Source organism: Felis catus, chromosome D2 (assembly GCF_018350175.1).
Source record: "Felis catus isolate Fca126 chromosome D2, F.catus_Fca126_mat1.0, whole genome shotgun sequence".
NCBI lineage: Eukaryota > Metazoa > Chordata > Mammalia > Carnivora > Felidae > Felis > Felis catus.
Window position 1 is genome coordinate 29,361,067 of NC_058378.1, and position 22,911 is coordinate 29,383,977.

The 22,911-nt window shown below is 38.9% G+C and overlaps 1 protein-coding gene across 4 annotated transcripts in view; it reads left to right on the top strand.

The window, feature by feature from the left end:
• MYPN (myopalladin) overlaps window positions 1-22,911 on the top strand; it is a 112,460-nt gene that overhangs the window by 63,279 nt on the left and 26,270 nt on the right. For all 4 annotated transcript variants that reach the window (XM_006937819.5, XM_006937820.5, XM_045040051.1 and 1 more), the window contains 5 exons: window positions 1,573-1,596; window positions 4,395-4,511; window positions 4,997-5,369; window positions 12,366-12,956; window positions 13,333-13,471. In XM_006937819.5, the coding sequence (XP_006937881.3) occupies window positions 1,573-1,596; window positions 4,395-4,511; window positions 4,997-5,369; window positions 12,366-12,956; window positions 13,333-13,471 (1,244 nt within the window). The remainder of the gene's footprint in view (window positions 1-1,572; window positions 1,597-4,394; window positions 4,512-4,996; window positions 5,370-12,365; window positions 12,957-13,332; window positions 13,472-22,911) is intronic.

Below are 22,911 nucleotides of genomic sequence, written 5' to 3' on the forward strand. Positions count from 1 at the left end.
TTATATTATTTAATCTCCTGTTGAACATTTAGATTGTTCAAAAAATTTTAATTTTATAGACTGCTTAAATGCATGTAACAGAAAATATTTGTATCTATAGAATAAAGAGAACTAGAATTGCTAGTATAAATTCACCTCTTTTAGGCTTTCAATGTATATTGCCAAAATGCCATGCCAAAAGGTTGAACTAAATTGAGGATAATCACATAATAGATCGTCCAGTCTGGGACACCTTGAAAGTGAAAGAGGGGCACCTGGCTTAGTCAGTGCACCTGGCTTAGTCAGTGGAGCATGCAACTCTTCATCTCAGGGTTGTGAGTTCTACACCCCACACTGGGTGTAGAAATAACTTAAAAATAAGATCTTTAATTTAAAAAAAAAAGTGAAAGATACTGCTCTTAGTTACACAGAGATTCCAGGAATAAAACAGGCCTATCCCAAATGTACTGGGACATGTGTTGTCCAAGCCGTATTTATTCTATACAACCAGCACTATATGGGAATGCCATTTGTCTCATGCCTTCACTAACAATGGATATTAAACATTTTTTTGATATTCACTAATTTTATAGGCCCAAAATGGGAACAATTGTTTTAATCTATACTTCACTAATTAGATGTGGAGTGGAACTTTTTCTCATGTTTATTGGGTCTTTATATTTCTTTATTTTTAAATTACCTGTTATATCCTTTGCTTATTTTCATATTGAAGTTCCGTTCTTTTTTATAGTAAGAATTATTTATATATTCAAGTGGTCAGTTCTTCTTTTTCTTATCATGTAGTGCTTTCACCTTGACCCATTTTGGTCACAAAATACACTGAAATTTATTTGCTTTTCTGTTAATTTGTTTCTGCCTATCACTGATGTATGAATCAAACTGCTGTCAGGTTTAACAGCAGTAGCAACAACGATAATATAATCTGAATACCATTTAAACTGAGAAAAAAAAACTTGAATAGTTGTGTCAGTGTAGAAGGTCATAACTAAGTTTAACAACTGTTACTAAATACCTGTAATTAAACACCATGGTATTCAATACCATGCTGGCACTTTCAGGAATGTCAAAGAATTCTAAGACAAAGACCCTGCCCTCTTGTTATTTATCCTGAGGCTCTTAATATTAGAAACCTTAGAGCAGGAGGTACAGTCTATGTTTCATTAGGATGTGAGAACCCAAAGCCAAGAATGAGCTCTCAGTCTTCACAAATTTGAAACTTGTGTTTCAGATGAGGCTTAATGGGTACCAATAAAAGCAAGTCATTCCTGAAACCCTAACTCAGTAACTTCTCCTCACCTATGGCTTTATGTGTCCCAGTGAAAACCAGGTGTGTCCCAAAATACAGCAACATCATGTTGTTAGCAGCTCTCTTGTGGCCCTGCTGTGACAGGTGCCCTGGCCCTGTGGAGGTCATTGGTGCTTAGGTCATTGTACTTTCACATTTACAAATTAACCTTATCAGATCACTCATGAATATACAAGAGACTGAAGTTCTATAGGAAGCTTCTGATGAAAATATAGACTCTTAGTAAAATAAATGCTTAGAATCTTTTCATTTTTCTTTTCTTTTAGAACCGCGATCCATGGCAGAACCAGGTAAAGATCATTTTAATTTGTTAGCGTATGATCTGTGGTTTTACATACATATAAATATATACACATAAATCAGTGATTTTATATATATTATATAAATAATAAAACATTGGAGTTACACTGGTGTCAAGAAAAAAATGAAAAATAAGGTTTTAGAGAAAAGATTCCAACCAACTCTAGCTATTACTGAAGGAGAAGGAAAGGAGGGGAGGTTATGCAAATCTGAAGTTTATATCCAATACTGAATATGAATACAGTTAGTTCTTGGTTATTGAGGGATGTTTCTTGGGAATATTTTCCCTCTTTGGCTCCTACATGTGACCTCCCGAAACTGGGCAGAGCAATTTCCATGACGCTAGATCAATTCCAACTTCACAGCTTATGTGGCTCAAAACTCACCTACCAGATTTTGAAATTTGCAGAAGCAACCTATTCATGATGTTATTAGATTTGGTTGGGAAGATACCAAAATGACATGGGAGTGACAGTAGATGAAGTTTTACTTCTACAAAATACAAGTTACTCACAAACCACAGCAGACATATCTGAAAGTCTTCTCTGTAATTACCCTGGAGAATTAGATTGTATTTGTACCCCTGGGTAAGAATGATGGTTTGGGATTTTATTCTTATAGTTCTCTCTTGTGAAAAATGAATGAAAGGTATTCCAGAAGTAGACATTGAACATCCATGTTGCACAGCCCTACAGTAGGTCCTTGGGGATACATAGCAAAGACCAGAGCAGCCTTACTGTTGCATTGCTTGTACTGAAGTGGTATTTTTCCCCTTGAAAATATGCCACGTTTTTAGGACACCTGGTTGGCTCAGTTGGTTAAGTGTCTGACTCTTGATTTCAGCTCAGGTCATGATCTCAGGGTTCATGAGATGGAGCCCCAAGCTGGACTCTGTGCTGGGCATGGAGCCTGTTTAAGATTCTCTCTTTTCCTTTCTCTCTGCCCGTTGCACACGTCCCCAGTCTCTCTCTCAGATAGATAGATAGATAGATAGATAGATAGATAGATAGATAGATAAAAGAAAATATTTCAGGTTTTGACACTTTCATTCAGAGTGGAGCAGACTTTTCCACTAGGCAATCTCATACACAAAATCATTTCAGAGTCACCCTAAAAGGGTCCCTTCCCAGAACAAGTCCCGCCTTTCCCAGATCCATGGTTTAAATTTCATAGCCAGAGACCTCTTGTCCATCTTATATATGCAAATACCCTTTGGACACAAAATACTTTGTTTTGTCAGGCACATACAGTGTAGTGTCAATAAATTTATCAGATCATTTTCTGAAAGTGATCCCTGACAGCTGAGAGTATAAATGTTTGGGAAGGGGAACAGAGAGAAGAAAGCATAGGCCGAGGACTCAGAAAAAGGACAGAGAGACACCAAAACTAAACTTTGCCTCTCCATCATTTAGGATTCTTGAGCAGCGATGAACAAGACCTAACGAAAAGTGGCTTAAGCATTAAGAAAAATGTATTTTCTCACATAGCAAGGTGCCCTGAGAAATGGCAGTCTTGAGATTGGATGATTTAGCATCTCTAAGGCCATCATGGCCCCTTTCCCATTCCACTAGCTTCAGGTTTAGCCTTGTTTTACTCATCTACCCAAGACAGCTGCCACAGTTTTTGGGTATTGCATGCAGATGACCCACTGCACAGGCAAAAATAGGGAACAATGCTCTCTTTTGTTCTCTTTAAAGAGCAGGAAAACTTTCCTATAAACTCACCAAGAGATTTTCTTCCTGTTTTACTGACTGTAATTGTGTGGTGCATGATATCACTTAGCAAGGATAGAGTTAATATGACTGGCTTAGCATGACCAATCATGATTCACCACCTGAGACTGGCAGAGGCCAAGTTGCCCTGAAGCACGTGACCACTTCAAAGAGGGTGGACAAAGCCAGAATTCTATTAGTCAGGAGGAAGATGAAGAGCTATGGAGCAGGTACTCAACACTGTCTGCTGTGACCTCCTGTCCCTCCTAATACAACCATGCTTTTGTTAGTTTTGTTTTCAGTGTCAGGTCTACTAAGTGGTAATTGATGGTTTATGCTACCATCTTACACCTCTCTTCATTAGCTGTTAAGGATTATCTAACCATAATAATTTTAGGCTATAATCACATGGTTCATTGTGGGAATCACTTTTGTAGTTATTCAAAGGGGGTCCATGCTGTATATTAAAGTAATCCGTAAGAATTGCCATAGCATTGCAAAGAGAAAAAATGCATTTTGCTCTTCTTTCACCCAGAATTTCAAACTACTTCATCAGCTAATTACTATTAGCTCAGCAAAATATTTCTTGTCCAAAGTTGTAGTCTTCATTTAAAATTACCTCAGTGCAAAATTCCCCATAGACATAATGAGAGTCCTAGATTTAAAAATGTTTTATTAATTGTTTTACTTCACACAAATCTCCTTCTGCTTTAACTCCTAACTTATTCTTGTAATTTTTAAGTTTATTGTTTCTCAGTTCTGTTTTTGTCATCTGGACTGATGACAAAAAATAGAAAATAACCTGAGAATTGACAACATATTAAGATATCGTATTATCATAAAATGCTCTTGCCAATAGTCTATGTGAAGTTTTTTGTTCTACATCCTTTGGTTCACTTTAGCCTGCTCATCAGTCAATTCAATCAAGTAATTGGACTAATTATTTTCAAACAATTAATAGAAGCTACTTCTTACATTGACTTCTGTAGAATGATCACTAAATTTATCCATCAGTAAATTTTGTAATTCCATTTCTATAATTGAGTGAGTAACCATTCTGTTTTACTGGCATTTAGAGGAGATTTGTACTTTGGTCATTGCTGAGGTGTTTGCAGAAGACTCTGGGTGCTTCACCTGTACCGCGAGCAACAAATATGGCACAGTGTCAAGCATCGCACAACTCGACGTAAGAGGTAAGGGCCCTTGAAATGCCAGAACAATTTAGACCATGACTTTGAATATGAGTAGGGAGTGTTTGCATTATCCTTCTTTACTGGTTTTCTTATGAAGCTAGCTTGGTTCTCCTAAAAGAAATTTGAATTATCAAGGAAAATGTTCTTAAACAATTTCCAATTTTTTCAGTTTCTTATTGCACTTATGACCACCACCACTATCCATTATCCTACTGTTATCTATTCTGTTCCCTAAGAAAACATCTCCTTGGTCTTATATAAACTTTGAATATTCTTTCCAAAATGGTACTTAGATTTTTAGTTTAGTTTTTTCCTGTATCTGCACCATTTTTTAATGCCCCAGATTATGGTCATTGTTTTTGACAAGCATTCTCCCATTAGCATACTCATCTGGTTTGGACACATGCCCCCAGCTCACAGTTACAATCTTATCTCAGTCTTATTGAGTGAGGCTAACAGCTCAGGTCCTGTTGTTGTCCTTTCAGGAAATGAAGACCTCAGAAATAATGGGTCTCTTCACCCAGCCAACTCCACCACCAACCTGGCTGTTATTGAGCAACAGCCATCCCCACCCAACCCAGAGCCTCCTTCTGTGGAACAACCCCCTAAACCCAAACTTGAAGGGGTTCTAGTAAACCATAATGAGCCCCGGTCCAGCTCGAGGATTGGGCTCCGTGTGCACTTCAACCTGCCTGAAGATGACAAAGGAAGTGAAGCATCTTCTGAGGGTGGCGTGGTGACCACCAACCAGACAAGGCCTGATTCTTTCCCAGAGAGATTCAATGGACAGGCAGCAAAAATCCCTGAGCCTTCTTCGCCTGTCAAAGAACCCCCTCCAGTTCTGGCCAAACCCAAACTGTAAGTAAGAAGTAGAATGGATGACCCAGGGTGCCTGTGAGCTTCTCTGAATGTGCCCTTAAAAATAATGGTGCTGAAAAAGGGAATTATGAAATGAGAAAATACACTTTATTTTTTTTAATGTTTATTTATTTCTGAGAGAGAGAAAAATGGAACACAAGCAGGGGAGGGGCAGAGAGAGAGTGGGAGACACAGAATCTGAAGCAGGCTCCAGGCTCTGGGCTGTCAGCACAGAGACCAACGGGGCTCTAACCCACCAGCCGTGAGATCATGACCTGAGCTGAAGACAGCTTAACAGACTGAGCCACCCAGACATCCTGAGAAAATACACTTTAAATGCTTTGCAAACCATAAATCCTTACATCAATGTTAGTGTACTATCACTACCATCCTTACTGTCAAATATTCTACCTTTGAGAAATGTTACACCTAATGTTACCCCTAAACTAGCTGATAAAGATGTTTGTCTAATGTTAGAGGGCTCCAGCTGAAGCACTTCTACACTCTTTTTATAAACCCTTTCTTGCATCTAATATTCCTTAGGGTCTGTAATTTTATTCTTACCTTTCCCATTTCTGCCTCAACTAAAGCGTTTGTAGTCACTATGGAAAACATATTTAGTACTTGTTCTTTGCTATGGCTGGATATGCTGTAGTGACCACAGTAGGTTTTGTATAAATATAGTGGGGATGAAAGAATGGAGGAGTCATGATCTTCAGACTCCCATTGGGGACTGATACGCTGTCGCCCTAACCCCCGAGAGAGCCTCCAGTGGAGCCATGCTGCAATGTTTAATGCTTATCCATTATAAAGCAAACACAGAACATGATACTACTCCTATGTTCTGTTTGATCCACACGTCAAAATTATAAAAATTATATTTATAATTACATAATCCTTTAAACGTCAACATTAAAACTTATACTTAACAGTGCTCCCCTCATGAGTTTCTCTGTGCAAAACACAAGATGTTCATTGGAAGCAGGTCATGTTTAGTTTTATATTCTTCTCACTACCACATAAGGCAAAATTCTGAGCATGAAATTCAATGTTATGAAACATGCCTCTTGGAAAATCACATCCAAAAATGTCTCTGTCCCCTGAAAGTTCTACTGGTCACAGGAAATAGGAATCCACTGAAACAAAAAGAGGGAATGGGTTATTGTAGAGAAATAAGCAAGAATGGGAAACGAAAGGCAGCCTGGAGAATCCCCGCCTGGAGAAGGATAACCCAAGCCTCTGTCCACCACTCACTCTCTGTCTTGAGCACCTCCTTGCTTCTTTGCATATCCTCTCCAATCCTCTCTTTGGAGACTCATCAATTCATACCTGGCCCATCATGGCATGTCCCATTCTACAATTTATGTCAAGTTCTGCTGCTAATTAAATTGTTCATAGCAGTTCAATTCCAAATACCAGCTGATCCAGCCTAATCAGGTGCAAAGGATTTATGTTTGGAGAAAAGAAGAGTCAAATGGATGGAATCAGAACTGTGAAGGGCAGCAGGATGGGGAGTGGGGGAATTTTTCAGAAAAGGGAGTTTTGGGAACAGGTAACCCAAAACAATTTCCTTGGGGATTGCCTTTTTTGTAGGATCTCCTCTTACCCGGAGACTGTTCAGGGGCTATTAGGTATGTCAGTTAGGACTAGGTGTAGGTTCATGTTGCAGAAACCCCAAACAAATTGTGGGTTACATACATGAGGGTTTTTCCTCTTAAATTTTTTTTAAATTTTTTAAAATGTTTTATTTATTTTTGACAGAAAGAGAGAGAGAGAGAGACAGAGCATGAGCGGGGGAGGGGCAGAGAGAGAGGGAGACACAGAATCTGAAGCAGGCTCCAGGCTCCGAGCTGTCAGCACAGAGCCTGACATGGGGCTCCAACTCACAGACCGCGAGATCATGACCTGAGCTGAAGTCAGACGCTCAACTGACTGAGCCACCCAGGCACCCTGAGGGTTTTTCTCTTAAATAAAGGAATTAGATGAACAGTCTAGGGCTGTTACAGTGGTTCCATGGTCATTGATAACCCAGTCTCCTGTCTTCTGCTCTGCCACCTTCAGCACTGGCTTCTTCTCCAGATCCCTTCATGGTCCAGGGTGGCTGATAGTGTAGTCATCACATCTGATTTCAAGCTGCAAGAAGGGCAAATGAGTGAAGTCCTGATGTCAAACTTCTTTCAAGGAACCTTCATAGGTCTTACCCAAAATCTTGTGCTTGCGTCTCATTGGCCAGAACTCAGTTACATGGTGTACTAGCTGAAAAAGAGACTAGGAAGTATAGTCCTTGGCTGCATATATTGCCTCCTTGAATAAAATCAAGCTCTTTTACAAAGGGAAGAATTAAGTAGTCAGTCAGCAGTATCTGCCACGTGAGACTTTCAATAAATATAATAATTCTTTCTACTAAGTTACGTAGTAACACCCTCTATAAATCAAGTCCTGAGTGCTATATAATTCTTTAATCTTTTTTTGCCTTCCTTAAGTTTTCTCTTAATTGTGTGTGAGGCTTGTATTCGTAGAGGTATGAATATATATGTTCATGTGCACATGCACACACACACAAGTCGTCTCTATATCTATGTGTCTACAATATTTTCTTACTGGTTTTGACTTCTTTGGTTTTCATCTTTTAGGTTTTGCAATAAAATGTATCGACTCTCTGAATAATCTTGAGGATACAATTTTCTGTTTGTTCCTTCAATTTGCCATCATACAGGAAATAGACATAATTCCTACAGATATTAAAACTGGAAAATAAAGAGAAACTGTCATTTTTAAATACTGTATCTTCAAAGCCTAAATAACTCAGACTTTGAAATTTTCACCTTGAATTCAAGCTGTCTAGAGCAGTGATTCTTCATGCTGGCTACACTCTAGATAAAATGTGGAGCTTTTAAAAAATATTTATGCCTTCCATCCAGACTAAATCAGAATACCTCCACAGACTATTTTAATGTTCAGCCAGTTTGGAAACTACTGACCCAAAGTTGGAGAGTCTGAGTTACAACCTTTTATCATTCCACCCCACCCCATACACACATCCCACCACACTCAGGAAACAATAATAATTAACATTTAAAGTGAGTAAAATGTCAGAGAAATATCAGAATGTACTGGAAAAGCCTATGTTTGGAAGACAAGTGTTTTTTTAAAGCAGTGGTTCTCAGCCCCGGCTGCATATAAGAACCACCTAGAGCCTTGCTATTCACAGCACTGGCATCACCTGGGAGCTTGATAGAAATGCAGACTCTCAGGTCCCTCTCCAGCCTTGAATCAGAAGCTGGGTGTGGGGGCAAGGAGGGCAGAATCTGTGTTTCAACAAGCCCTCCAGAGGCTTCTGAGGCTCACTAAAGTTTAAGATAAGAACAACTGACCTACATTTAAAAAGATAATAATAACTAGGCCTGGATCTTTTCCCCGGCCGATTGACCCTCTGAGCAATGGTGTCTAAATCATTGAGGTTTGTTTGTCTCTTGGTGATTCTTTTGGTGATTCTCCCAGCTTGGTTGCCACTGGTAAAAACACAGCTAAAAGCCAATTGCAGAGACATATTTACTCAGAATTAGTTATCCTAATCAGTGATGTGCTGGCAAATGTTTTAACAACGGATGGAGACGGGAAAGCCCTGATTTCTAGCGTTTGCCAATTCTCTCCCACCATGTTCTATTTCAGGCTGCTAAAGCAAGGTCATTGAACTGGGAATTGGAATGAGATGTGCACAATCTGCTCTCCAGAACAATTGAGAGCCAGCTCCGTCCAGCACACACTGCCTGAAATTTTTGTTGCCAAAATTGCTTTCAAAAGTACTTGATACAGTATCCCAAGTTTTGTTGTTGTTGTTGTTGTTTAGTCATTAAGCCTTTTTATCTCAGCAGTTCAAAACGAAATTCTTTCGTATCCCAGAAACCACAACACGAAGCATTCTTACAAATCTGAAACTCTAATCTTCATTCTTACGAATCTTGAAATTGATACATATAGTTCAGAAACTAAAGAATAGCCATCATTTATTGGTTACTTCTATGTTTTAGGTGCTTTATCAATTCTCACAACAATGTTGAGATATTACTTATTCCTGTTTTATTTATGAGGGAATCGGGGTCAGAAAAAATGTAGAAACTCCCCAAAGCCACACAGATAATGAGTGGCAGAGCCAGGATTAGGACCTAAGTTTGTCTGTCTGCAGAAACCATATTCTTGAGCATTGTGTTTAAATTATTTTGTGGCAAAGAGCAGATATTTACAGGTAACCCAAAAGAGCTGATAGATCTGCTTGGGTACAAGAAAGCTTGACGTCAGCTTGAAAGCTAATAAAAGAAAGCTTGGGTATAAACCTGACTTCAGAAATCCTCATTAGCAACAACAAAAGAGCAGCTGAGCATATAGCAATTACGACAGGTTGTTACTCTGAATTAGAGATGTTACTCAGGATTTTAGAACTAGTAGCCATTGTAATTAATTTTCCCTTCCTTTATTCTTTCATTGAACTTTGTACCTTCATTATTAAAGCAGTAGGTAAGTTCCACATGTTATCTGTAAATAACCAGTGGTTATTTACGTTATATGCATGTAGAGTAAGATTTTTGAGCCCTGAATAGCTCATACTATCTTGGGCATATTTATATCTCCTAAAGTGCCTAGCAAAGTAAACACAGAAAATTCAATAAACATTCATTGAATAATGGAATTGACACCTGATGTAATGAATAAGCTAATCCAAATAGCTGTTTTAAATCCCTTCTGAAACAAGACCTTAAATAAAATGAGAAAAAGAAACCCCGTTCAAACAAAAAGAGACATTATTCTCAAATGAATTCTTCCCAAAACGTAGATAATCAAAACAATTTGACAGTGTATCTCACATATCATTATGTTTAAGGTTTGTGGCTCTCTATAACCCAATATACTGAATTGAATGATAAAGGCTAACATGCCATTGGAAGTCTTATTTAAAGTGAAAAGCTGGGGGAACCTGGGTGGCCAAGTTGGTTAAGCATCTTACTTCAGCTCAGGTCATGATCTCATAGCTCGTGGGTTCGAGACCCACCTTGGGCTCTGCACTGACAGCTCAGAGCCCCAAGCCCGCTTTGGATCTGCCCCTCTCCTGATCATGCTCCATCTCTCAACAATAAATAAATGTTAAAAAAAATTTTTTTAGTAAATAAAGTGAAAATCTGGTTCTTAGTTTTTATTCAATGGGAACAAAAAGAAAATAAGAATCAATCAATACCAAATGCCTTCCTGCCCCTTTTTATCATCATCATCTTTCTAATATTACTTACTTGTCAGACACTACTTTTTCTATTTCTGTAACCACAATAAAATATTTCTGCAATATCATAAGGCTAAAATTTACTTAGACTACTCTATGCAGAGATGTCCTGAAAACCATATAGCATTATCTTCGGACTATAGCAATCACAGAATGTGACCTGACAAATATGATATCTATTAAAAATGTAAAGATTTTTGTATTTTCATGCCATTGGGAAAATTAACACTAACAGAAACAATATTAATTGTATATATTTTATATTTTCTAAGGATAATCTAACAAAGATATTTCTGCTTCTCTTGATTGCCTGAATCATCTATGATGAAACGGAAAGGTTTAATTTTTAATTATATTGCTTTATTCTCTCAGCTTATATACTCACTTCTAAAAAGGAGAGAGAGAAGTTACTGTGCCAAGTGGCTAATGCTTCTGCATTCTTAGTTTAACTCAAAACAAGAATTTTCATAGATGAACAAAGGATTGCACAGTATGTAGCATCTAACAGCAGATGGGACTCTGTTTTGTGAAGTTACTTTTCCATATATCGTGTATCAGAAATGTTAATGAAAAGAAGGAAAAAGGTCTTAAACTCCAATAATTAAAAAAAAAACAAGGTTTGGAGAACCTCCTGGTTCAACTTTATTGCTGTTGGTATTGACTTTCCTCACGGTAGGAAAATACAGAACCTTTCATTTTTAATAGATCTCATGTTCAGCAGATCACCTTCTATGTTCCAGAACATAGAACATAAAATCCGAAGAACATAAAATCATGGTGGACTTGGGACACCAAAGTCTCCTTTGTGGATCTTCCTATGGTTACTCGCTCGAGAGTCAATTCTTCTAACCAGCAGTTTAGCAGTCCTGATGGCTCTATGCATATATAATTTTTAGAGATTTTCATTTTCCGTTTTTTTCTTAAAAAATAATTAACCATTTTGTTAAGATAGACTAAATAGACTGTGAGACCTAAGTCAAATCATATAATGTTTCTGTGACTCAGCTTCCTATAAAAGAAGAAAGTACTCCCGGCTTGGTCTTCTTTGTCCTCTTAGGAACAAGAAAAGGCTAAGGCAATGTTTATTTTTAGGGTGGCCATATAATCTACTGTTAAAACCATGCTATTTTTGAGAGTAAAAGAGCACTATTAATGATTATGCCAGGAAAACAGGCATAAACCAAGGCTACCCAGGATGTATCGGGTCATATGGTCATATGATGCTTTGTTGTCAAGAGAGGATGAGAAACACCAAGACACATCCTGTGGCTTTATTAAGGTTTGTTTTAAAATGAGGCAAAATGAAGAATACAACACATTCAGTTACTTACATCAGTGTGTAGCTCACTGTCTTCTGTCCCAAAGCTGAGATACAGCCTGCTCCTATCAGAAGTTTAGGCACTCCTAACAGAGGACCATTGTTTCTATTTCTTTTTTCTGATTTGTAAGCATTCTAAAATTGGGCTGCTATGTTGCAGGGTCACAACACAGAGATTACAATGTGAATGAAGCCTTTTGGAGTTGTGCATTGTGGTGGTTCTTTCCCTTCTTAGAATAAAACAGATTTAGAAAAGAGAAACAACTCGCAAGGAATTGATTAGCTTATTTCTGGCAACTCTGGTTCTGAATCAGCATAAATTTGTAAACAGCCTGTCTATGCATTTTCTGATGGGTGAAGCCAATGGTGACAGATTTCCCTTCTCTTTCCCTATTCTTGTGTGCAGTGATTCCAGCCAGCTACAACAGCTTCACAACCAAGTCTTACTGGAACAACAGCAGTTGCAAAACCCATCTCCTTCATCTCCTAAGGAGTTTCCTTTCAACATGAGTGTTTTGAACTCCACTGCTTCCCCGGCGGTGACAATGTCCAGCAAGCAGGTGAAGCCCCCTTCATCACAGACTTTCAGCTTGGCCCGGCCAAAGCATTTCTTCCCCTCTACAAATACCACCGCAGCAACTGTGTCCCCTTCCAGCTCTCCAGTGTTCACCCTGAGCAGCACTCCTCAAACCATTCAGAGGACAGTGAGCAAAGAAAGCCTCTTAGTTTCTCACCCCTCCGTGCAAACCAAATCTCTAGGAGGAGTTTCCATCCAAAACGAGCCACCCCCTCCAGCTCCAATAGAGCCAGCACAGCCGCCACTCACATTTGCCATCTCCAGTGGAAACCAGTTTCAGCCCCGCTGTGTTTCCCCAGCTCCCGTCTCTCCCACCAGCCGGATTCAGAACCCAGTGGCTTTCCTCAGCTCCGTTCTGCCTTCTCTCCCTGCCATCCCACCCACCAATGCCATGGGGCTGCCTAGAAGTGCACCATCCGTGTAAGTGTCATTAAGGTTTCTGATGTAAACGATGTCACTAAAGAAAGGATTTATGCATACAGTAGCTTGGTCTGGGACAGGACTCTCATTTAGTGGATTCCCAGATAATCCTATCTCTTAGACACTAAATGGATATTGAACACCTTAGAACAAAGGGCATGATTACTTTAAATAATTTTTAACAATTTAAGTATTGAAAACGCCTCTACAAACACAGATTCTCTGTGCAGTGCTCAGCTTTTGCACACAAGATGCCCTCCATAAGTGCCTGATGACTCCTAGTGTCTGATTGTCATTTCAGCCACTCTGATTTCTAGGCTTTTGGACACAGGCCAGGGTTTTTCATGGGTATGTCTGGTGTGAATTTATTTTACAGGCCATCGCAGGGACTAATGAAGAAAAATACAAAGTCTCCCCAACCACTGAATGATGATTACATTCGTGAAACTAAGAATGCAGTGATTCTGGACTTGGGGAAAAAAATGAATTTCAATGATGTCAGATCACACCAGCAGGTAAGATTGTCGGGCTCAAATGGTTTATTGGAATTTCATCATAAGAAATATAATTTCACTTAATTCAGTCCTTGGATGGTCAGGTCACCAGACCTCAGTGAGGCTGACCCTGCAGTCTTAGAAGGTAGAGCATCGGTTAACCAATGGTCATATAGGAAAGTCATCCACATAGATCTATAGTTCTTGATTACCCCAGTAGTTAACTCAATTTAACTGTTTATATGTGTTTATGTAGAATGGAATATGTCAAAGAAGGAGAGAGACTAGATAGTCTGTTGGCCATGCCAGCAATCCTTAGCTCAGTATTGGCAAATACCATCACATCTTTGAAATATTTCAATATATAAGATGATCTAGACTTAAAAGAGCTCTGGGACTTCATGGTGTCCTTTATCGGACTCCTACAGTCTAATGTGCTAGAGGTCTGCTCACCTGTTCCCCTCATGCTTCACATTAGGTTGAATCATGTGAAATAGACATTAGTCAATATCCTGTAGTTCAACCCGTACAACTCCTTGCTTACTAGTAAGTGCTCACACTGAAGGAGTAAAAGGAAAGCCATAGGTGAGCATCAGATAAAAGAACAATAGACTATTTTGTTACCTGACCCATTTATTTTTACATTTTATATCATGGTTGATTTTTAAATGTAGGTTTATATTTTAATAACCTAATTCTTGGTTTATTTCCCAAGGTGGGAACTAATCAAATCTATTTTGAAATATAACATAAGATTTCAGTCAAAACTATATGCCAAATATTGTGGAATTTGTGGCATAAGTGATCCCTGGAAACAAGGCTCCAGATTTCCCCGACCATATGCTGTTTTCTTTAGTGTTTCTGTCTTTTACCTCTAGTGGAGCCGTGGATATACAGTATTTTACAATTGTGCTATATGCTGGGCAATTTTTACCAAGTAGATTCTCTTGAAAATGTACTGCTTAAAATCCTTTTAAAATTGACTTTAAACTATTGAATTGAAGAAGAATATTTAAGTTTGTTATAATTGAGTATGCTTCTCACATATTATTCCGCCGAACTACATATGTTTCTGGGAGGCAACTATTCTTCTCTTCCATCTTCTAGATGGAGAAACGGAGGCACAGTTGTCAAATTGTCAGTGGCAGAACTAGAACTAGAGCCCTAGTCTCCAGGACACGTCACATTTTCCCTGAAACTCTGCAACCTTTTTCAGTTTTATGACAATTACCTTTAAGTCTCATAAGTGTTGCTCTGTCTGACACAGATTTGCTTTCCTATAATACTGTCATCACATTTGGGTTGTTAATCCTTCGAAGTGTCACTGAAATCAGAGCTGTGTTCAGCCTATGTCTTTTACAACTCAGAGAGGGAGCAATTAGAACCCTGTAAAAATGATAACAGGCCAGCACACAACCTGTTTGATTTTACTTTTTTAGTTACTCTGTAATCCACCACCCAACTCATGGCAAAGTAAGTTTTTCTCCTAATTACCTGAAATGTAAGTAACGTGTAAATACAAACTTCTACGAGTTGAGTGTCATAAACCCAACAGAACTCATTATTAAACTTCCATCATGAAATAACCTCAGGGCTAATAGCAGAAACGGTTTCAAAAAGCATCTTACTACTGAATATCTGTGACATGCATCAGTGTTCTTCTGAGAATCATTACTCTGAGAATTGCTTTGGTGGCTTAGTTACAGAATTGGTCCTAGACTGAGTTCTATGCCATGGATAAGAAAACCAAGCTGCATAAATGCAATTCAGGAAACTAAGGTTCTAAGATGGAAAGCTTGCATTAGGTTGGTAGATTTTGATTCACAGCAAGTTTTGGGGAATAAAATGACGACCACTTTATAATACTGTCATTGTTGCCTTGGGAAATGATGGTGAAGATGTGAATATTGTCTGCAATGTACCGTGGCCTGCGGCTAGGGTTAAGAAAATATGCTTAGGAAGGTGGAAACCAATCATAAACAAACACTTGCATATTGATGGCCATCTATATCCACAGTCTGGGGACCCGTAATCAAAATGATCAGTTTTTCTCCTTCCCATATTAGCCTACATATATGAGGGGGGAAGCAAATGATTTCTTCTGAAGCATATGCGTTTGTTTTATTTTGCTTTGAAAACTTTTAGGTCCAGAAATCTGGACTCTCAGGCCCTACTTTATTCCTAGCAAATGAAGAATAGCAAGTATTTGTGTGGTCTAGAATTATCACATTAGGCTGAGCATGAAAATACATCTTAAGTCCTAAACAATGAATACTGACTACAATTTCTTCCCCAGAACACGAACTTCTAAATTAATGTTTTAGAAAATGAGTTTTCTTTGACATATCCATGACCTTGTATTTCTCTTTGTAATATTTCAGTATTTACCTTCTTACTCATTTTATATAACATTTGTAAATAGCAATTAACATTTGCTGGTTGATTCCTAGAACATTGCATGATACAAAGGTGTCATCCTTTCCGATGTTCATATTTATTAAAATGTTTAGCTTTCTAAACTGACAGTGAATTTTCTTTGAGTTGAGGGTAGGCCAAGAAAGGTGCCCAAGTTCTAGATTTTAGGCTGCATCATTCCTTACTTTGAAGAGTGTCATTCACCACCAGTGGATCTTCAGTGGACATCAATAAAACTTAAATGGTTTAGGTTAGCAAGGTGAATCTGAGAGGTCAAAGGAACCCAGGATCACAAAATGTAATAATGAAAGTTTCATGACCTTAATTCACACATGACTTCACATGATTTTATGCACCCAGTAAATATTTGGTGATTGTTAATTTCTAAACACACACTCGTGCACAAGTGCTCACACACACGCACACAAACACACACACACTCTCTCTCTCTCTCTCTCTCTCAATGTCTTATTTCAACTTTCCTCCTTGACCTCATTCTGTGGAAACCTTCCCATCTCTTTTTTCTGCTCCTTTCTCTTTAAAACTGTCTGTGGTTGCCAGATCCTGCAATGTATGACAAAAGAAAAAATAAGTTCCTAATTCTTGCTATGCTTTTTGTTCATCAAATCTCCTTCTTCTCTAAGCTGCTTAGTCATTTCTTCTATTTAAACCATACCTCTTTCATCTCTTTCTATGAATTCTTTATGAAAATCCCTATTTTGTGACTCTTGCTATCCATTCCTTTTCTAATAAGAATTCCACACAGCCATTGACCTCAGGGTGCTTACCTTGAGCATAATAGGACCCTGGGCTAGTGAAGTGTCCGTGGTCATCTGCCAAGGACCCATCCAGGATGCACCAGTCACAGTCTCCCTGGGAGCTGGGGTTCGTAGATGTCTTAATCATTGCTGCATCCCTGTTATGTCTGGCACAGACATAGTTATGGGATTTACATTAGTTTCAGATAAGATAATGAAACTTTTGACCGTATAGAAAATTTTGGATTTGTTGCCTATCCATGGAAAGTAACTCACTTGACTATATAGATTCTGATTATGCCTAATTGTGGATACTACCCTATGATAATAATCCATGTCAATCAATGGATTAAAAAGATGAAAACAGTGGTGCCTGGGTGGTTCAGTCGGTTGGGCACCTGACTTCAGCACAGGTCATTATCTCACAGTTTGCTGGTTCGAGCCCCTCGTCGGGCTCTGTGCTGACAGCTCAGAGCCTGGAGCCTGCTTCAGATTCTGTGTCTCCCTCTCTCTCTGCCCCTCCCCTGCTCATTCTCTGTCTCTCTCTCTCTCTCCCTCCCTCAAAAATAAACATTAAAAACTTTAGTAAAAAAGATGAAAACACACTGAAATTAAACTTTGGTGTTAACTGAATGTTAGCTTCACACAAAAAAATATTCTCTCCTTTGAGCACAGACATAACTTACAAGCAGCTAATGCAGAAACTGCTGCTTTTACTCACAAAGAGAAAACTCAAGGGAAAATGGAGAAGGCAACATAAATTCAGCCCTGGAAATTCAAAGCGTGCATCTACCAGCAGTACAGTCTTTGTGCAGACAGTGCAGGAAGTACCTAAATGTAACTAAAACATATTGCTTTTGTTTGCAAATTTCTTTTTTTTTTTTGTAATGTTTATTTATTTTTGAGAGAGAGAGAGATAGAGCATGAGCAGGGGAGGGTCAGAGAAAGAGGGAGACACAGAATGGGAAACAGTCTCCAGGCTCCGAGCTGTCAGCACAGAGCCCGACGCGGGGCTCAAATTCACAAGCTGTGAGATCATGACCTGAGCTGAAGTCGGACGCTCAACCGACTGAGCCACTCAGGCACCCCTGTTTACAAATTTCTTTACAAAATCTGAGTCCCGTCAGTCATAACGTGGAATGACAACCTTGATTTATGTGTGATAGGGGTAGTTGGGATACCAATTCTTGGTTGCAAAACACTACAAAAAGACGTCAATTTCTGCTTTGGGGGTGGTATTCTTTGATACCATCTCAGATGTAAAGATTCGGTGCTTTAGCAGCAAGCCACTTACCCCTGCCACACAGCTGCATGGTTTCCTTATTCCTGTTTCTGATTTCCCAAATATTTTATGAAATCTTTCATGGAAACCCTTGACCTACAGTATTCTTAGTTTGTTGCTCATTGTTAATTTATACATTTTATACCTGGTACATTAAGCAAATATGTCTAAAAAGAATTTTTTTTTCTCCCAGTATCCCTTTACATTTATTCAATGGGACGGACTATTTCTTTTCCTGCTCCTGGCAATCTCAAATATAAGGCAATCTCAAAAGCAGTTTTGACTACATTTAGTTCCTATAAGCTTCTATGGTTACTTTGTTGCAAAATACAATCTTGATCTAGTAGTACAATATTCCCAGCCTACAGTTACCACTCCAATCCTTATTCAAAAATTAGAACCCACGCACAAACACCCCCATCCATACCCCACACCCAGGGACTATTACAAACGGTGAATCCAAAGACAGGAAGGGAAGTGTGGCCAACTTCTTCTCTTTTTTGCTCTCTCTTCCCCCACTTTACCAACTGCTGTCCCTGACTCCTTTACCCAGCCATGGAGAGACAAAAGTTGACCCCACAGTGGCTTTGTCTTGTATGTGGCCCACGCGTGCGTGACGGGAACCATCACAGGTCCTCCGCCTTGACACAATGCAGGAGTGAAGGTTACTCAGCCTTCAGCTTGCCCACTGACAAAAAGCTGCCTCACTCCTCACTCTGGCGCTTTTAGGCAGGAGTCAGATACTAACCCACTATAAAAAACAACAACAACAACAACAAAGCAAGCTCTCCAAATGGGTCCATTTAGCCTCCCTCGCTGAGCTTGAAATGAAGGCAGGAACCCTTGGGCTGGAGGTGGGGGTAGGAGATGCAGAGACAGCCCTCTCCAAAGACCTCTCCCTGGATCTTCTCCCTCCTCACTCCTTTGTATCTCCATGGTGGTGAAGAGTTTCAGTCATCTAACCTGTCTGTAAGCACCTGCTTTGAAATTTCTGGAGAATAGTTTGTCTGCCAATCCACTTGTATTCCGACATCTAGCCCATCTTAGTGCCTCAATAAAAACTTCCAGTTAAGATCTGGTTGCGGCAGTATCCTCAGTACCTAGTTACGAGTAGTATTTTTTAAATAACTCATTGAGTGTTGTTTTCATGACCTCTCAATTAGCAGTGTTGACAAAATAATAAATATATAACCAATGTGAATACATTTATAGTAAAACAAAATATGCATATTTTAGTCATATTGCCTCTGTAGTTCCTTGGATCAAATCCATTCAAACACTTATAAATTCCACAAAATCAGGCCCCAACTTGGTAAAATCAAGTTTGGAATACATAGAGACAATGTGGTATTTATATTCTCAGTCAGACACTTAGGCCTCATGTATACCATCCATTGTGTTCCTGAATGTTAGGTATAATCATAACTTACCACCATGTACAATAACATTTCTTTGGGAAAATTACTTCATACTTTCAAAATAAAATTTCAAGAATTCATCTCTCCCCATAGTAAATAACTCTGACAGTATATTTAGCCAGGAAGTTACCAGCCCTTACAGCTCAGGCAGTAGAGGCTTCAGAGAAGGTTCTTAGCTTAGAGCAAGGACTTCATTAAAACAATGGCTAGGGGCACCTGGGTGGCTCAGTTGGTTAAGTGTCCGACTCTTGATCGTAGCTCAGGTCTCGATCTCAGGGTGGTGAGTTCACACCCTGTGTTGGACTCCATGCTGGGCATAGGGAAAGAAAAAAAGAAAGAAAGAAAAAATGGCTAGAGGTGATATGGAATGGACTGGGAATTTGGGGACTTAGTGAAATAAGATGAGAAGCCTTAGAAGGTTAAGACCTTCTTTAATAAAAGAACATGAAGTCTTGCCACCTTCACAAAAACTCTAGGGTTTTCTGAACCCTAGCATCTGTGTGTGTGTGAGGTTTGAGATCTGTTTAAATGTAATTTTTAAAATAATAAAGCTCAGGACACCTGGATGGGTCAGTCAGTTAAGTGTCTGACTCGATTTTGGCTCTGTTCATGATCTCTCGGTTCTTGAGATCAAGCCCAGCGTCAGGCTCTGCATTGACAGTGCAGAGCCAACTTGGGATTCTCTCTCCGTCTCTTTCTACCCCTCCCCATTCATGCACACATTCACACTCACTCTCTCTCTTTTTCAAAATAAGTAAATAAAACATTTTTTTAAAAAATAAATAAAATAATAAAAAGCTTCTGTTTAACACTTCACTTTACCTCATATAGTAATCGAATAAAATGAGTCATTGGTTTTAGTCCTAAATATCCTAGAAAATAAACAGATTTACTAAAAAGGAAAATAACATATATTTGGAAGCATGAATGCAATTCAACAAAGAAGAAATACATATTCTTCATGTGATTTTTAAATTGGCAAGACTAAGAAATATTTCAAATTTGGGGGATCACTTAATATATTTATGGAAAATATAGTCATTGTGAAGTATTAGGTTGAATCATATAAAATTCTACATGTTGACCTACAAAAATGTCAGTTTCATATAGTTCAACCTAATAGATAGTTGGAAGCTTTAATTACTAACTTTCTAAAAGCTCCTATAATGTAGAAAATAGTCTAATACTGTTAAACCAGGCTTCTTAATACTTTTAAACTAGGGTTCAAGTAAATAGAAGTGAACAATTTTTTACTTTAACTGGTTTGAACTATCTGATTGAAAATTAATAAGCTTAACTGGAGATTAATCATTTTCTCTATCTTGAAAGAGCTGTGGATTTGTTTTGCTTACTCAGGGTGAGATGTGGCTGAGAGAGGATTTAAAATTTGTTTCAAGAAATTGAAACCAAGAAACATTTGATTCTGTGTTTTTCCTAAGTTCCAATTCTACACAAATTCAGGTGATAATATGTATAAGACAATAATAAAAGAACATGAGTAATGTGATTTAATAGCTTGAGAATACACCTTATGGGTCCTGAACTCAATTACTCTAACACTAAGGACAGATGTACATCAGCCATGTGCTTCCATATTCTATTTCAGGAGCATCCTACTGCCATCTCCAAGGAGCTCACCTAAATTACAAAATTATGGTTAGAGTCATGAGCTTAACAAAAGGTCTCACTTTCAACACAAGCCCTAGCTCTGGATTCCTCAAAGATGCATAAATGGAACAAGCGATTGCCCCCCTCTCATGTCATTCACGTATTCACTCATTCTTCATATACTCATTGAGCACGTGCCATGAGGCAGACCACTATTCCAGGTGCTGCTGATACAGTGAGAAGCAAGATAAACAAGATCTCTGCTCTTGTGGGGCTAACATTCTAATCCTTAGAGATATTTAATCACTCAATCAACAAACAAACAAGAAATATACTAGATAGCAACCAGTACTGTGTAGAGAATTAGAATGGGGAGTTAATTTAGATGAAGTGGACTGGGAAGGCTGCTTTAGGGAAGTGACATTTAAGCTTCATTGAATAAGGCAGAGAGAGGGAGTGACAGGAATTCAGGACAAGTCCTAGATTTAGGGTTTAACTTGGTACACTCAAAATGTAGTCTGAGGACCCGTGACAGTCTGCAAGCTATCACTTCTCCACCTTAACATAAGAACAGGAACTGAGTGTAATCATCAAGAAATTTTTATAGTGGGCGCCTGGGTGGCTCGGTTGAGCACCCAACTCTTGATTTGGGCTCAAGTCATGATCTCATAGTTCGTGAGCTTGAGCCCTGCATTGGGAAGGAGTCAGCACTGACACTGTCAGTGCAGAACCTGCTTGGGATTCTCTCTCTCTCTGTCCCTCACCCACTCATGCTTTCTTTCTCAAAATAAATAAACTTTTAAAAAATTTTTAGGGGTGCCTGGGTGGCTCAGTCGGTTGGGTGTCCGACTTCCACTCAGGTCATGATCTTATGGTCCGTGGGTTCGAGCCCCTCGTCGGGCTCTGTGCTGACAGCTCAGAGCCTAGAGCCTGCTTTGGATTCTGCGTCTCCCTCTCTCTCTGCCCCTCCCCCGCTCAAGCTCTGTCTCTGTCTCTCTCAAAAGTAAATAAACATTAAAAAAAATTTTTTGGGGGGCGCCTGGGTGGCGCAGTCGGTTGGGCGTCCGACTTCAGCCAGGTCACGATCTCGCGGTCCGTGAGTTCGAGCCCCGCGTCGGGCTCTGGGCTGATGGCTCAGAGCCTGGAGCCTGTTTCCGATTCTGTGTCTCCCTCTCTCTCTGCCCCTCCCCCGTTCATGCTCTGTCTCTCTCTGTCCCAAAAATAAATATTGAAAAAAAAATTTAAAAAAAAAAAAAAAAAATTTTTAATTTAAAGGAAATTTTTATAGCAATTTGGAAGAGAAATTTTATATCTATTGAATATAATAATTTTGTACATGTCTTAAATTTCATTTTGCTAGTAATTCATTTTTATTTTACTTTATAAAACTACACACCAGAAATTTTTAAAAACCTGACTTTCACCAAAGACAGTGTGAGAAACACTGCTTAACTACTTAACTAAATAGATTAATAGTGGCACCATTTCCTGAGATGGGAAAGAGTAGGGTAGGTGCATCTCTGGGAGACAGAAATCAAGTGTCTGGATCATGCTAAGTTTGAGATGCCCATTGGGCACCCAAGCCATGATATAGAATCAATCACTGGGTATATGACTCTCATGATGTAGAGCAGATCATCGGGTATATGAGTTCTGGGGAAAGACCAGACTTAAAGATATGGATTTGAAGTCATCAGCATACAGAAGGTATCTGAAGCTGTGAGATAAGATGAAACCACCTACCTAGGATTAGGAGCTAGCAAAAAGACTGATAAGGAGCAGCAAAAGAAAGAGAAGAGAAACCAATATGATGTTGTGAAAACCAACAGAAGAAAATGTTTCAAAAAGGAGAAAGTAGCCATCTTTGTCTAATGCTGCTGAGAGATCAGGTAAGGTAAGAACAGATAAGTGACAACTGGATTTTGCAAATTTGGAGACCCTGACAATAGTAATCTCAGTGGAACAATGAGAACATAAGCC